At 41.3% G+C, this 15,519-nt stretch overlaps 1 protein-coding gene across 1 annotated transcript in view; it reads right to left on the bottom strand.

The window, feature by feature from the left end:
• LOC141006446 (uncharacterized) overlaps nucleotides 1-15,519 on the bottom strand; it is a 55,917-nt gene that overhangs the window by 6,358 nt on the left and 34,040 nt on the right. The window contains exons 5-17 of the mRNA XM_073478657.1: nucleotides 15,262-15,452; nucleotides 15,007-15,076; nucleotides 5,890-6,354; nucleotides 4,540-4,818; nucleotides 3,090-3,188; nucleotides 2,661-2,819; nucleotides 2,457-2,558; nucleotides 2,166-2,224; nucleotides 1,285-1,432; nucleotides 1,057-1,161; nucleotides 743-895; nucleotides 436-603; nucleotides 31-204 (exon numbers count right to left, since the gene is read on the bottom strand). Of these exons, the coding sequence (XP_073334758.1) occupies nucleotides 31-204; nucleotides 436-603; nucleotides 743-895; nucleotides 1,057-1,161; nucleotides 1,285-1,432; nucleotides 2,166-2,224; nucleotides 2,457-2,558; nucleotides 2,661-2,819; nucleotides 3,090-3,188; nucleotides 4,540-4,818; nucleotides 5,890-6,354; nucleotides 15,007-15,045 (1,950 nt within the window). The 5' untranslated portion in view covers nucleotides 15,046-15,076; nucleotides 15,262-15,452. The remainder of the gene's footprint in view (nucleotides 1-30; nucleotides 205-435; nucleotides 604-742; nucleotides 896-1,056; nucleotides 1,162-1,284; nucleotides 1,433-2,165; nucleotides 2,225-2,456; nucleotides 2,559-2,660; nucleotides 2,820-3,089; nucleotides 3,189-4,539; nucleotides 4,819-5,889; nucleotides 6,355-15,006; nucleotides 15,077-15,261; nucleotides 15,453-15,519) is intronic.

Here is a 15,519-nt window from a genome sequence, read left to right as displayed (position 1 = left end):
CTTGGACTATCACATGATTTAAAGCCATACCTGAGCCTGTTTGACTTGTTTAGCCAGATCTTCTTTGGCCTGGTTGGTGCTCTGCAGCTCCATGTGCAGGTCGTCCACCATCCTCTCCGCCTGCTTACACTGCAGCTGTATTCTCTCTCTCAGCTGGATCTCCTCCTCCAGCGTCTGCTCCTTATCACTCAGCTTACCAGAGACCTGCGCACACACACACACAAGCAAACACACACGGATCTTAAGGCTGCATTCATACCAAAGGTGTCCTTAGCTATTATTAAAATCAACAGCGATTAATCTGTTTTAGTTTCGTTTATCCAACAACATTAAGTATGTGAGTGTGATATACTTAAATCTATCATAATAGTCTACTATGACTCAGTCCAGCTGAGGCTGATGGGATGAACTGAAATATTGGACAGGTGGTCGTACCTCTCCCTGCAGTTTGTTGACGAGGGTCTGCAGTATCAGCAGCTCCTGCTCCTTCTCCAGCAGAGACTCCTCCAGCTCCTCCACCCTCAGCTGACTGTCCTCACGCAGCTTCTGCTGCAGGTGCAGCGCGGCTGTAGCCTGGGTGGAAACCTGCAGGGCCTCACCCAGCTGGAAACACACACAACCTTACTGTAAACATACGCATCTGTGCTTAAATGTATTTTTTTCTGTTGTTTTTTTTCTTTTTTAAAGAGGGCAACTCTAAAAGAAGTTTCACCTCAAAGGTCAAAAGAAAGTGTTTCTGTACCTCTGTCTCCAGTCTGAGGATGGTGCTGTTGAGTTCCGATGTCTTCTTGTCTCTGGTTTCTTTATTCACCTCCAGCTCCTCCAGCTGTCTCTCTGTCATCCACAACTTCTCAGAAAGAGTCTGAGCGTGCTGCGTCTGCTTCTCCAGGTTCTCCTGAACACAACACACACACGCACACAGTTCAGAGGTCTATACAGTATCTTACACGTGTGTGTCTTACTGTCCTCTAAAACAAAATCAAAATCAGTCTTTCTTCACATTCATCTATCCATCCTAGCTCTTGACTTGAGTTGCTGCTGTGTGACTCAGTCTACCTCAGCATCCTGGATCTTGTTTTTGAGGGACTGCTCGAGGAAATTGAAGGCGTACTCCTGAGTGTTGGCCTCCACCATAACGGCCCGGGCCTCTTTCACCTCGATCTGCACAGAACAAGGAAAAAGTTAATCATGCAAACACATGGATAACTACAGTACCACCCATCCATCCATCCATCCATCCATCCATCCATCCATCCATCCATCCATCCATCCATCCACACACACCTCCATCGCTCTGTATTTCTCGCCCGCGGATTGGATCTCTCTCTCCATCTCTATCATCTGCTCCCTCATCCTCTTCATCTCGTTGGTCAGCTGAGTGTTGGTCCTCAGCAGGTCCTCGTTGTTCACCAGTAGGCTGCGCATCTCGAACCTTCACAGGGAGATAGAGTCATCAATCTGTGTCAAACTCAAGGCGTACATTGAGAGGAATGAGGCCAAAGAACAAGAGGGGTTAAAGAGTAACTTAAAATCAGCTAAGGTAAATAGAAGTTTACTGAGGGTGTGGTCAGTGCACTGTGACATCACTAGTGGGTGTGATTACATGTGCAAAAGAGCTTCAAAGTACAATGAGAAATCATTTCCATCTCAGTGTTGAGTTAATAAATCCTTGAAAGAAAAGTCACACCAACTTCATACAAATTCTTCAAGTAGTAACTTAGCTTAGAGGCACAACTTATTTTACCCCTCTGTTTGGGTCAAAGGTTCCCAATCTGTCACACACAACTACACCCGCCAGTGACATCCCAGTGCACCGACCAGTCCACTTTACATCACTGCAGTGATTGGTGACAAATTCAACCAGTGGAAGTCATCAACAAACATGATTCTCAGCTTGTGTGAAGTGAATCTTTAAAGGACCGGTGTGTAGGACTAAGTGGCATCTATGATTATACACTAATGAAAACATAATTATGAATAAGTGTTCCCACTTCTGCCAATAGATCCCCTTAAACCCTACACACTGGACCTTTAACAACAGTTTCATAAGAAAGAGAAGATAAGACTAGTGGGGAAGAACAGCAGGAAGGACGGCAACTAGAAAGAATGCAGGCAAATAAACAGGGAAAAAAAGGAGAGGGAAGAAAAATAAGATCGTGTCGGACCTGATCTGGTTCCTCTCCTTCTCCATCTCCACGCTCTCTGCCTCCAGGAACTGGTTACGCTGGAGAGAACACACATGCCAACAAATATTGACTTCATGGATTCAAATCCCCAAATCTCTTAGGACAGTCTGTCTGTCTCAAGACCTCTGCTACAGTAGGTGTGCCAAAATACTTTTAATATTGCAGTAGTTTAATAAAAAAAGATGACATCCGCACAGTTCATATATTAGCTCCACTTCCAATGTTCTTACAGCAGAACTAAATGTGTTTGAATCCCAAAGTGAATCCTACCTTCCTGAATTCATCCAGCTGTTTGGTCAACTCCTCTACGTAGTTTTTCTTATTGGGGGCCCCAATAGTGTTAGAGCGCATGCTGTAGTGGGTGGGCATCACCTGTAGAAACAAGAATTTTTTGAATATATATGTATGCTGTACATATATGTATATATACATTATAATATAGTGTGGATGTGATTTTACTGTCTGTGTACGTACAGGGTTGTTAACCTCGGTCCTCCTCTTCAGCAGAGAGTCGTAGGCGGAGAATCGGGGGCGGTTGGGGGCGAGGGTGGGCGTGGGAATGCCCACTGGACTGGTGCTGCGACTGTTGTAGCTGTACAGGTTCATCTCTGAGGTGGCAGGAGACAGTCCACCCTGAACATGGAGATGAGGAGGAGGGTCAGTATTGTGTTGGCAGCCTCTGAGGACTGCCAGATGATGCAAATCCTCCTCTGATTTTTCACTGAATCTAAAAGACTTTAGACTGCCTCTAAAACATCAGTCCTGCAGTTGTACATGCATAGAGTTGTTTTAGTTAATGTTACAAAAGAGCTTTTCTAAAACTAAGAAAGTGAAAGTGTAAAAGAAACAAAATGATCCATATAAGATGTAGAAATAAAAGAGTTTTTCCACCAAATTACAAACCTTGAACTCAGACATTCGGAGCATGGGGTTGTACTCCAAGGAGGTGTTCGTGGCGTACGGACTGTTGAACACCCTGGGAGGACTGTCAACAACACCCAGCTGTAAACAAACAAACAACATTACAGTGATTTTTAAACCTCCTATCAGTGATAAAGGTACTGAGACATGGAAAGCAGAAAGAATGGAGAGAAGCCGTCAAACTATCAAAGTTCAGACTGCAGGCAAATCGAGGAGTGAAGCCTGAGCCACGACTGTTTTGTTGCACGAAAAAGTTTTTTACTTCAGTATAAGACAGAAATAAACAAAAGCAAAGGCAATACTGCAAACTGCTACAACATATTGTTATTGTGATCAATTTAATGCTGATTTAGTTTGATTCAAGTAACTTTAAATCAAATTTAATAACTTAACATCTATGAATAAACATCAAAAAGCTCTTTCACATGATTATTACTAGACATGTGACTAAAGTCCACATCTCTGATTATTACAAGAACAAGAAAAATGTTATTGCTAATGATCAATAAATAATTACACTAACAGGACAATTAATACTTGGTTGGTGATATAATTAGCTGTTGATCATAAATGATTACATGTGGTAAATTGCTGTTGAGTGAGTCATGGCAGTGTGTTCATTTGTAGCAGACTTGAAAGGTGTCTATTGATTAGATTTGATTTGATGCAGGATAAAAGACTAATGGCACTGTATAATTCAGAGTTTCTCAACCCTAATTTAATTAAACAAATCATATATTGTTACAGGATTTTAAAACAGGGTCAAAAGACAGAAGAAGTTGAGAAACTCTGGTTTAATTAATTAATTTTAATCTTGTGGCGACAGTCAGGTAACTAGAGCGGCCAATAAAAAAACCTTGAATCTGTGTTTTTTCCAGGAGATGGCGCTGTTCAATAACTGGAGAGGAAAAACTTGGATTAAACAAATGCTGCATGAGACATTTTTCACTTTAACACTGACATTATTATTATGATCACTGTACGTTATAAAGATTTGTATGTGTTACATTATTGCAATAATATTGAGTCAATTTAGTGACTTGCAGTAGTACAAATACATTTTACTAGATGTAGATGTCTTGAGAATTTTGAGATCTATAAAAAATGGTGTAAAATCAGAAAACCTGTTTCCAATTCAAATAAACTTGTTTCAGTACTTTGCTAAAATATCAGCATTTTGATACAAGTCAGACTAAGACTGTTATCCCAGAAAAAAGGAAAATGTTTGGGATTTTTTTGCAGTGTGTGGACAATAAGAGACCTTACAGCTGTGTTTTATCCAGGAGGTGGCACTGTTTAATAACTGATTCTGTGTTTCTGGACTCACAGATATCCAGCAGTACAACGGCATCTGATTAATATAAAATCTGTATAATCACTGTGGGCTCTGTGGGTGATCTGACACACAGAGTCCATGGTCCACCTCACTCACCCTGTCTGACATAGTGTCCCAGTCCCGCGAGGCCAGGGACTCCAGGGACCCTCGGTAGTTGTTCATCCCCAGCTTGCTGGTCTCCCATCGGGGCAGCCTTGGGCCGTTCTCCCCCACCGACCCGCCGCCTCCCGGACCATCTGCATCCCTGCCGCTCACCCCGTTGGTCTTCATCTCGTTGTTTAGGAGCAGCTGATATTTCGGGTTCTGGCTGGTCAGCACGATCCGGGGTGTGGTGGGCTCTTCCTCTGAATGCTTGTTTGAATCAAACTCAGACTCCTGAAGGAGAGGGGCAGAAGGTGGGGGAGATGGGGAGAAATTAACCTGGATGAAACATAAAATACATCTGCTGGAGGGGTGAAAACAGGATAAGGATGAATTTACAGAGCACATGCTGGTGTTGTGATTGACAGCAGACAGACGATGATTATACGGTACAAAAAGCAAAGAGATAATGAAAGTTATAGAGGGTTATATAAAAATATATATTTTTTTGTGAGTCACTATGAGTCACCTAAAATTGCCTACAGGATAAATGAGCGGAACTTCTACTTCTAGAAACCAGGCGCTCCCAAAATAGTCCCATCAACTGCAAATCTAATAAACCTTTGGTATAAACCTTAATGAAGGGAACTTAGCTGAAAACATCTGGGAATATATACAGAGTAAATGGAAGAAGAGTTGATTTTTTTACAATTCATTTCATTTTAGAGGTGTAGACTCAAATCACATGACTCAAGCTCAAAGATTACAAGTGTGCAGAGAATCAACTGGTTTTCCCAAATAATACAATTTGAATCATTTAAACAGCAGCCAACCATGTTCTGCAAGGAGAGACAGCTGTGAAGTGTAGCGCAGAGACAGACACACTTATCTAACGCCTGACACACAGAGCCTTCAAAACAATGACTTTGTCCCATCTTTGCACATACTGTCTTATAAGATGTTGTTGAAATCTCACCAAGCTTATTATCAGGCAAAAACTCAAGCAAAGAGAGTTTTCCGTTTGCCCCAATCACTTTCATGCAGTACAAATCATTAGTCATAGCTTTTAAACCAAAGATAGAAATGGCAACATGTGAAGCTCATTTACAGGAAAAGAATCAAAGAGAAGAGTTAAATCTGTCAGCGACTTTGAGGCCATTTTGATTAGTGCGATTGAAGAGCATGTGCGGTGGTTTCATGCTTTTGAGTCATCATGCGGATTGAGAACGGCGCTTTGATCATCATGCATTTAAAAGCCCTGCAGTGCCATGCTGTCAGGCCGTCTTCATGCGGAGAAGATGCACAGCTTTTTCCTTCATGCAGGGACATCAAAACGGTCGTTCAGGAGTTTTTCCTTTTGCTTACCGATCCCATGCCGGAATCAGCCACTGAGTCTCTGCCGGAGTCTGGGGTTTGCTTTTGGTCAGTCTTCTCTGCGCTGCCTCCTACTGGACAATCGATTCTTGCGGTAATCTGACTAGTTTTGGTGTCTGTCTGTGTTGAATCAGCCTCGTTCTGACTGGTGTCCATGAAAGATGGGGTCACAGTGATACTGGGAACTGGACTCTCATATTGTCCTACACTGCTCGGTGAGGAAGGACTGGACTTGGACTTTGGAGACTCGAGAGTGACTCGTCCTGCTCCCGAAGAAGGGCTCTGTGGGGATTTGGAAGAAGAGATGTGATCTGGACCAGAGAATTTAGTGATCAGGTCTTTGATGCTGCCGGCTCGGCGCAGGCTTGAACCGCGGGACAGGCCTGATAGTTTCTTTGGATTGGCTCTCCAGGCCTGCTCTGCCTCTTCTTTGTTGGTGTTGACCTGTGGCGCGTGCTGAAAGAGGTGAACACAATAACATGTCCCCAAAACACTGTTAGTGAGGAGTCTGAGCAGCAGATGCACTAGGTTAGTGGTACCATGGTCTGAGTGAATACTCAATTTTGATGGGCTACTACTACTAAGACTTTACAGAACACATGGCCTGACATTTGTTCGTGAAAATCTCGATATTGGTTTGGGGACAGTGATTTGGCTGCTAACTGCACAGTAGATTTACTGTTTGTCAACCGTATGCGATGTTATTGACTTTGAATCTTGCTAGCATAACTTTAGTTTCTGGCTAACAGCAAAGCTGAAGGGTTCTATGAGCTGGGCAGACTAGTTCATCTCCCATTGCTCAGTCCAAGGTTTGTCCTATTTACTGGGGTAGTGAGCGACATTTCCATTGCATAAGAACCTTCTGGGATTGCATGGATTGCTCCAGCTATTAGTCAAACCCTCAGGTGTTGCCAGGAAAACTGAGGTATTGCAAATTGCATGAAATATCCATTAATGGTCTGTATATCTTTTCTTTAGCAAGTGACCATTGTACAAGCAAGATAATGGGTCTCCGTCATCTGTTAATTCCTGATACTGGACACCTCGTCAAGCATTACCCCTTACTGTAACATGTTAAAATACAGTGTGATTAGAACAAGTACAGAAGAGTCACTAAGTCAGCAAACTGCCTCAGTAGTGTCACCGCCATGTCTACCTACATTTTGGTATATTTAGCTAACATTAGCCACCATCAGCTACTAGTACGGCTGTAGTGGCAATGAAGCTATTGCAAGAAAGCAGTTTGTTTACACAAACACTCATCAAATCTCATGTGAGCAGTTAGATTTAAAGACATCATTCCATCACTTTAATTTGAATTTAAATGATTCCTTCAAAGCAGCACATTAATAGCGTGTTTGTCTTCGTCTCTCCAGTCTTTACAGTGTAGATGATGTTGATTGTTGAAATGCATACATAATGACAAGCCCAGTGTGTGTGCGTGTGTGCGTTTGTGTGTGTGCGCGCGCGTGTGTTTCTATCCTGACATAAATCCCTCTTGAGAAAGTGCAACATCTGCTCGCTCATCTGAAAAATCACCCCTGAAACACAACATCCCACTTTCTCACACAGATATAAAAGGACAGATACTGTAAGTATAAACAGGCAGGCAGAGAGACTCCAGTGTTCAAAACCCCACTCAGCTCACACTCTGAAAATGGCAGCATTTTTTGCCAAAAAGCCACTTGATTAAATCCAACTTTAATTAACAATCATAACAAGGAGGCCGATGCCACTTAGAGAAATGAAGTGGCGAGCGTCCAGGGGTTTAACTTTTGGGGCTCGAGGGTCCAAAGCACCGAGTGGCCTTAATCCAGGAACTCGCCTGGCCACTTCCCCTTGGGACAGTGAGCCGAGGCCGGGGTGGGAGTGGAGCCATGGCCTGGGAGGACTGAGAGGGAGGGTGGGTGTCTGGGGTTTAGGATCACTGCTAATCACCACGGTATTAAAATGTTTACAGGCCGTGGTGGGATTAGCTCTGAGCTGATGATTTTAATGTTATTATTTTTGCCCTGTGAACTCAGTTTGGACTCTGAGTGTCATGGAATGAGGGGACAGTGACACAGTTGTGATAAAATGTGTGTTCTTGAATTTCTGTCTTAATTCACAACGGGTCCAATACAGCAGCCTGGTCAGTGGCCCGACCCTTGTAAGTTTGAGGCTGTACTTGCCCCTCTGGCATCACCTCTTGAAGTGCCCTTTTAGTGCAGTAGTATAAAGAGCAAGAACAGTCTGAATTGAGGGGTGGTTGGAATGGTTGGATCGGACATCCACAGGACTTGTGTGACCGAGAGACAAGATTGAGTTGTTTTAATTTGACTGACACTAGAGGGGTACATGGAGCACCATAGTTTGATGCGTAAGACCACTGACCAGGCTTCTGTATTTGATGTGTTGGGAGTGAGAACATGGCGTCTTTCAGCCCACTTTTCTCAAAAATTCCATCCAAATGGACACTAGACTTAAATGATCAAGCACTTCATTGGTAGACTTAAGACACAAATAACTGAAGCGACTCGGTTAAGGTCTAAGAAAGATCGGGTGCATGGTTTAAAGAAACCAAAGCTGAGTTTTGGAGGGAGACAGGACGTGAACCCCAGTCCCCTTCGGTGAAGTCAGACATTTCGTACACACATCCATCTACACTGAACTTGTCCTTCAGACATTTTGTCACTGTGATACACTCTGTAAAGCTGTTTGAACAAACCATCGCTGTTGTTATTTTTCTGGACTGCACAGCCCCAAATAAATAAATCAATTTTCCTTTGTTCCCTTAACTTTTATAACGGGCACAAGACATCGGAATTTAGAGAAAGTGAAAAGACATTTTCGAGAGAAAGAAATGTTCAACAAAACATAGTAACCACACAGACAGAGATTCATTCAGGAAAGCCAGGTCCATATTCCCCAAAGTCCTGCACACACACACACACACACACACACACACACACATTGGTCCTCCAGTCCCTGTGGCCTCACTACAGTACAGACATATGGCGTAGAGCTGTACACCATCTGACCCAGATATATGACTGCAATGCATCCTGGGAAAAACAATGAATGCTTCGCTGATGTTTGGTTCAGGGTTTTTCTCCTGAACAAAAGTTCAGCAGAGGTGGTTCGGACAGCACATTGTCATTTCTAGCTTTTGAAACACATTTTCTGTCATGATTTATCATATCATTTATCATCTAACATCTGCTATTTTAGGGAAGGAAAAGCTTTTTAAATGTTTAAATTATCGATTGATAAATTTCAACAATCCAACATAAAAATCTGAACTTTTTCAACATAACCTTACACCTGCTCTATTAAAGGGTCGCTCCAGTAAGTTTTACTCCTCCATGAAGATAAGTGACTCATGAGAGACGGAATAAAAACCAAAAAACAAACAAAATTTGTCACAATAAAAGCAGCAGAGGCCTGAGGTTTGATTTAAGTCAGGTTATGTTGAGCTCCCTAAACCCTGTTTCCTACATTTCCCACAATGCAACTCAACGTTGATTTTAGTAGATCATACCTGCTGGGTTAATATCAAAATCCATCCAAAATACAAACCTCCACACCTCCATTTTGAAACAGCCTCTCCATTACATTTTCAAGTCCAAGCTAATAACCATGATGACATCATTATGACATCATTAGGGTCACCTTTTCAGACATGTACTTTTTCTTAACTATTACATTAACCTTGATGTGTAAAATCTGTGGAGTGCCCCTTTAACTGTACACCGTCGTGACTCCATGTCCTATATATCGTACTAACAAAAATCTAATTTGGTGTGGATGGTGTTGGAGATGTTTGTGGGAGTTTACATGGCTTTCTTTGATCGACAGGCTGGTTTATTCAGAGCTCACACATAGATTCAGCTCCTGGCCATCTGCACACCAAACAATAGGAAATATTACAAGAACTTTTCAAGTTGGAAACAATAAATTTAATCAACTGTCAGCACCAAACCTGCCTCTTCCATTTTTAGCTGAGGGAATTTCAAACATTTCATTACTGCTGTGTTTGTAGGCTTCTCCAGTAACAGCTTAGAGGATGATGACGAGGACAAACTTCTTTCGGCCAATTTTAGCACAATCAACATCTCATGGTGACAGCAGAAACTCCAAAGGGTTGGGTGGGGAAGGGTGTTTTCCAATGATGTAAAAGAAGTAGTCTTAAGGGATAAACTGAGAAAAATGTTGCTCTCTAGCTTCTGTGCCTCTACTGGTTGTTTCCAGACTTCATTATTTGCCTTCAAAGTTTCCATGGTGGTTTTTTTTTAGTTCCTGCGAAGTGTTTTCTTCTTTCCTTGGGTTGTGTTTCAGCTGCTGTTTATTTTCTAGCTTCTCTTAGTTGTTTTCTGTTTTCCGTGAGCTGTGTTCCAGCTTCTTCTCTTCTCCAAGTCCCTTTATACTACATAAGAGAAAAAGAAAAAGAAAACTATTTCATAGAGTTGAGTGTTGAGGATGAGTTCAGGAGTCTCACAGCTTGAGGAAAGAAGCTGCTCTGTAGTTTGGTGGTACAGCAGTGGATACTTCTGTATCTTTTGCCAGATGGCAGCAGGGTGAACAGACTGTGGCTGGAGTGGCTGTTGTCTTTGAGTATCAAAAGCAAAATAGACAATAAAGCAGGGTATGCTTCAGAGCATGGCTAGTCTGTGGCTACCATGGCGTGTCAGTAGCTTCTCAGTCAGATCCAATGAGAACATCCTCCAAAGCTCCAACCTCTTGTCCAAATTCCATCACTTGTGGCTCCAAAAAGCCAAGATGGCGACCACTGTAATGCCAAACTCAAAGCATCCGAAGTATTTGACAAGCCAATGGGTGAGGTCAAGGTGGGATTACACTTCTTCTATCTGTTCATAGTTGTTTGTAGTTGTTGTCTGACTTCTTCAGATTGTTTTTCTGTCTTCTTCAGATCATTTCTACCTCAACATCAAACACTTCAGACACTATTGTCCAGGTTGTCAGTGACACAGATGTAAACCAGCAGATGCACTGAAACTCTACACCAAAGCAAGACTGTCACCGCAGCAGAGAGAGCGAAACAATGGCACACTAATAAATAAAATAAATAACCAATTAGTGGCAGCAGTCTCATGTTGGACACGTACGTCTCTCACAGAGAGCAGAACCTTGAGCTAAGTTTGGCCTGAAGCAATCTGCTTGGCAATATGTTCCTGTGTTGTTGTTGTTGTCGTTGCCCCCCCACTCCTCTCTCTCTCCTCCCCTCTCTACAGCTGTAAATAACAGAGATTAATCAACCAACCGGCGCTGTCCTCGCCTTAAGGCCGGCCCGTTTTCACACTTTGCTTAGTCCACAATTATCCCTTCAACAGGACTATTTGTTACAAATCAGGCTGAAATCTGTCCAGACTAATCCTAAATGTCTCTTTATTTAATGTGGGAATATCAAAAAATCATCACTGGGATCATTTTATTTGGTTAAGCCTATCAAATATTAAAAATCTATTAGTGATATGTTAAATATTGAGAATGAAAAGCTTAGTAAGTGTTCCCACATACCATATGTCATCAGTCGAGGGATAAAGCACATAGCAATGGTGGAAACTTTAATTGATAATCAAAATATTTGGGAATTAATTTTCTGTCAATTAATCGTTTAAGTCACTTTCCAAGCAAAAATACCCAAAATGGTGTGATCACACTGAGCACACTGGGATTGTATGGATTCACTTATTTTCTCTGTTTTATTAACCGCTCATGAAAATAATCATTGAGTACAGCCTGAATATCTTGTAACCTGGTGTTGGATCAAATTTTGAAGGAAATCTGAAAGAAATCAGAGGGTCCCATTGTGAGAGAACGAAACAGAAACATCCCAACCACTCAGGCGTTGACGATCCAAATCAAGAATATGTTTGTTTGATTCAAAACATGAGGGTCTCCTACCATTTTAATCTTACAAATCAGATTAACTGAATTAATAATGATTCTTCAGCACAAAGCAAACTAGAACACTCTGTGCAGCAAATAATTTTATATCACATTACACATGACTTTAGTCCAGCATCTGTCCTACACTGAAGCAGCTTTGTCTTTTTAAACTCTATACAATGGAACTACATGAGACTATTATAAAACAAAAATGATCAGCACCTCTCACCCCACACTGATCTATGTAAAGCACATTTTCCCCCATGAGCATGAAGCGCTGCAGAGGCTTTTTTACACCTCACATGTCCTCATCTGACGAATAATTGCACCTGTGTCCTACCTTTATACAATATATTTTATCTCTTTATATTTTTTCCGAGGTTTTAGGGACATTTTTATGTTTTTGATTATTACTGAGAGTGTTGGAAGAAGTGGGGACAGTTTAAGACAGGTTTTAAAAGTCAAAACAATAGAGCTGAGCTAAAGAGGTTCGATATTTGGGCATTAGAATAAAAGTCCAAAACTGAAGTTTTTGATGTCCTTTTTTTCTTTATGTTTTTAGGGGAGATCCAAAAGCAACTTTTTAATTTCTTTACAACAATCTAAGTTTAAATGTAAATCTTCCAGGTGGAGCTCTGGATTGAGGCCTTGACCTCTAGTTACTGGTGCTTTTGGGAACTCTGAGGGTGTTAATCAATGCAGTAACAAATGTTATATAAATATGTTGATGGCGTTAACATATGAGAAAAAAACCAACAAATACAGAGCTGACATTCAGCAGATCACTGAATGTACAAAAACCTCTTAATTAAATATAATCCAAAACTATTAATTTAATATCTAATCAAAATGATGTGTGATTATACAAATCCTGTCTCATTTTCTGACAGATTAACCACAAATAATCTGATAAAAAGGTTATGAACCTCTCTTAGTGCAGAGTGGCTTGTTTAGATTAGCAGGACGAAGCGGGAGACCACAGACTGAAGTGATGTAATGTAACATAATGAAAACCATCGACAACAATATGTTTGCATCAATTGACGGCCAGAGCAGACTACCTACACGCCTACCATATATATATATGTATAATGTAGTCAAGGCGTCAAGGTATAGCAGCCAAGACTATCCTCTCAAGAAAAACTGCAGCATTGGTTGTTTCAGCACCAAACATTGTTTTTTTTTTCAAATAAAGGCCAGCAAATTCACAAAGTGTTACAAAGTATGAGCCGTGTCGATGACAGCAAAGGCCACAGAGGGAGGAGATCAGGGTCAATAGTAATATCAGACTTTGTCACAGAAGATCTCTCTTCGCTTCCTGTTTTCTTTCAGCATTGACCATGTCCTTCTTTAATAGCTGTTTCAAATCAAGAAATTCTCTCATTCTTTGTATCGTGATCTGAAACCTTTTGGAAGGCTCTGACAAATGATGTCGTCGAGGTTAGATCACTTGGATGCATGGTTCAGTGGGGCGATTAAAAAACATGAATTTTGTAGTTTGATTGATTGAAAATCTCAAAATTTTCTGGTGAACCGAAAAAACTGGAAAAGAATGGTGAAATGTTGTATCAAGACACCAATAAGTGCGCTGACAATAATGGTTGTGTCATATGCTGCCAGTGTGTGTTGCCCTTACGTGAGCTATGGTTGTGGTCATGTTCCAGGGCAACAACACCTTAACCTTGACTTAATCAGTATACAGAAGATATAATGTGATTAGTTCTGCACACAGCAGATTTGTATTTCCATTTCCTCTAATGATCCAGGGATTTTTTTAAGAATGGCGGACAAACAAAGAAATCAGGTTTTGGATTAAAACAGCTTTGATCTGCACAGGAAACAAACACTCCTGTGTCTCCTGTATAAAATAACCCACACACCCACACTGACCTCGTCCCTCATTCCTTGCTTACTACTGCTTACATACTAATGTACACAAAATGACTTAGATGATTACATAATTAACATATTTATTTTAACTATCCAAGTCCTTTAAGTGCCCCCCAAAAAGTGACCATTTGAAGGCACAGTCACATGACAGAAGGGAACCAGCTCCAGAAGTTTCTACAGATGTGTTGATTCTTCATTTATTATTGTAATCCAGAGAAATTAATCTAACTGATACTGTAAAAATTCAGAAATTACAACTGCTACCATTAAAATATATTCAAAACTCATTCACATAATACATTTTTGGAGCAGTTTTACTGACATTTCTACAAAAGAAAAGAAAAAAATCTGTTATTTTTCAATTCAAATACATCCAAACTGAAACCGACGAGTTGGATGCATGTTGTATTTCTGAGCTGTAGATGCAGAATGCTGGCAGCCGGCCTGTCTGCTGTTTGTGTTTAAGCTTCATGAGTTAAACTGTGGTGACACTTTGACAGGTTTCCTGTTATAATAAGACTCCAAACCAGGTTTCTTCCCTCATCGTTTCCTGTCACAACCGTGTCAGTCTATTACCAGGGTTTTTTTTGTTTGTTTTTAGGGAAAAGATGCTAAGTGTGTGTGTGTGTGTGTGTGTGTGTGTGGGTCTGCATCTGTGTGTGTGACAGACAGAGCCAGATGAGCAGGCAGATGTTTCCTCTGTCTCCACTCCGACTGTCTGAGAAAGACTGACAACAGCTGGACCAATGCCAGACAAACACACACACATGCACACACACACACACATGCACAAACACACAAGCACGCACGCATACACATATGCAGACAAAGACACAGTCACACTGTTCCACCTCAACAAAACTGCACTGAGAGGTTTCTTTGTTGGTTACTTCTCATCTACTCTGTATTAAACTTCACCTCGTTGAACAAAAACAGTTTAGATTCGGTTCAGCTGAGTCCAAACCAACACTGGATCTTCTTCTGGCTGATTCTGTAGAATTTTGTCTCAAAAGTTCTCTTTCACAAACTTTCAGAAGACGTTGCTGCTTGTTGAAAAACACTTTTTTTAGATTATGAAACTCCTCTTGCACAAACTGTATTTTTGCCCAAGTTGCATTCTGTGTTTTGAGCTTTATCCACACCCTAACCATACAGAATGACAGGTAGTGTTAGGTGTGCTGTTAGTTTTGTTTGTTAGACCTACCAAACGGTCAAAGTAACATGCCAAGAACAAGAAAGCTTAATAAAATCTGAAAACAACCTAAAGCCAGGACAGATAACAGATAAAGGAGGAGTTATGGATGCTGTGAGTTTAGAGTTGAACTGTACCATGTTGTTTCCTTGTTCGGTCTCGTTCTTTCCCTGCATGCTGCGGTTGCTTGTTTCCTCTCTGTCTGACCTGAAGGAAAATACAGAAATACAGAGTGAAATGTTTCAATAATCAATAACTTTATATGGGAAAGTCAACAGCAGTTTTTGTCTTTAACAACTGAGTCACCTTAATTAAACAAAGCAACTAGACACTTAAATAGTGTGCAGTGAATCGAAGTTAAACTAAACACTTAGTTCTGTTGAGTTTGGTACCTGTGGGATTGTTTGAGTATCTTCTGAGTGAAACAGGTCAGTCTCTGCGTCTCTGCCTGGTACCTCTGCAGGTCTTGGGTCAGCAGGTTATGGAGCGCGCTCAGTGCCTCCTCTTGGAACACCAGCCTCTCTGATTGGAGCAAACGCTCGGTGATAGAGGTCTGCAGCTCGCGACAAGCACACAGTTGAAACTGGGGAGGAAAATAAAGGACGATGGTTTTAATAATAGGCTTAGTGAAGAAATATGTACTGTAGTTT

This window comes from Pagrus major, chromosome 12, assembly GCF_040436345.1.
Source record: "Pagrus major chromosome 12, Pma_NU_1.0".
NCBI classification, from domain to species: domain Eukaryota; kingdom Metazoa; phylum Chordata; class Actinopteri; order Spariformes; family Sparidae; genus Pagrus; species Pagrus major.
This window is presented reverse-complemented; position numbering and strand designations above follow the sequence as displayed.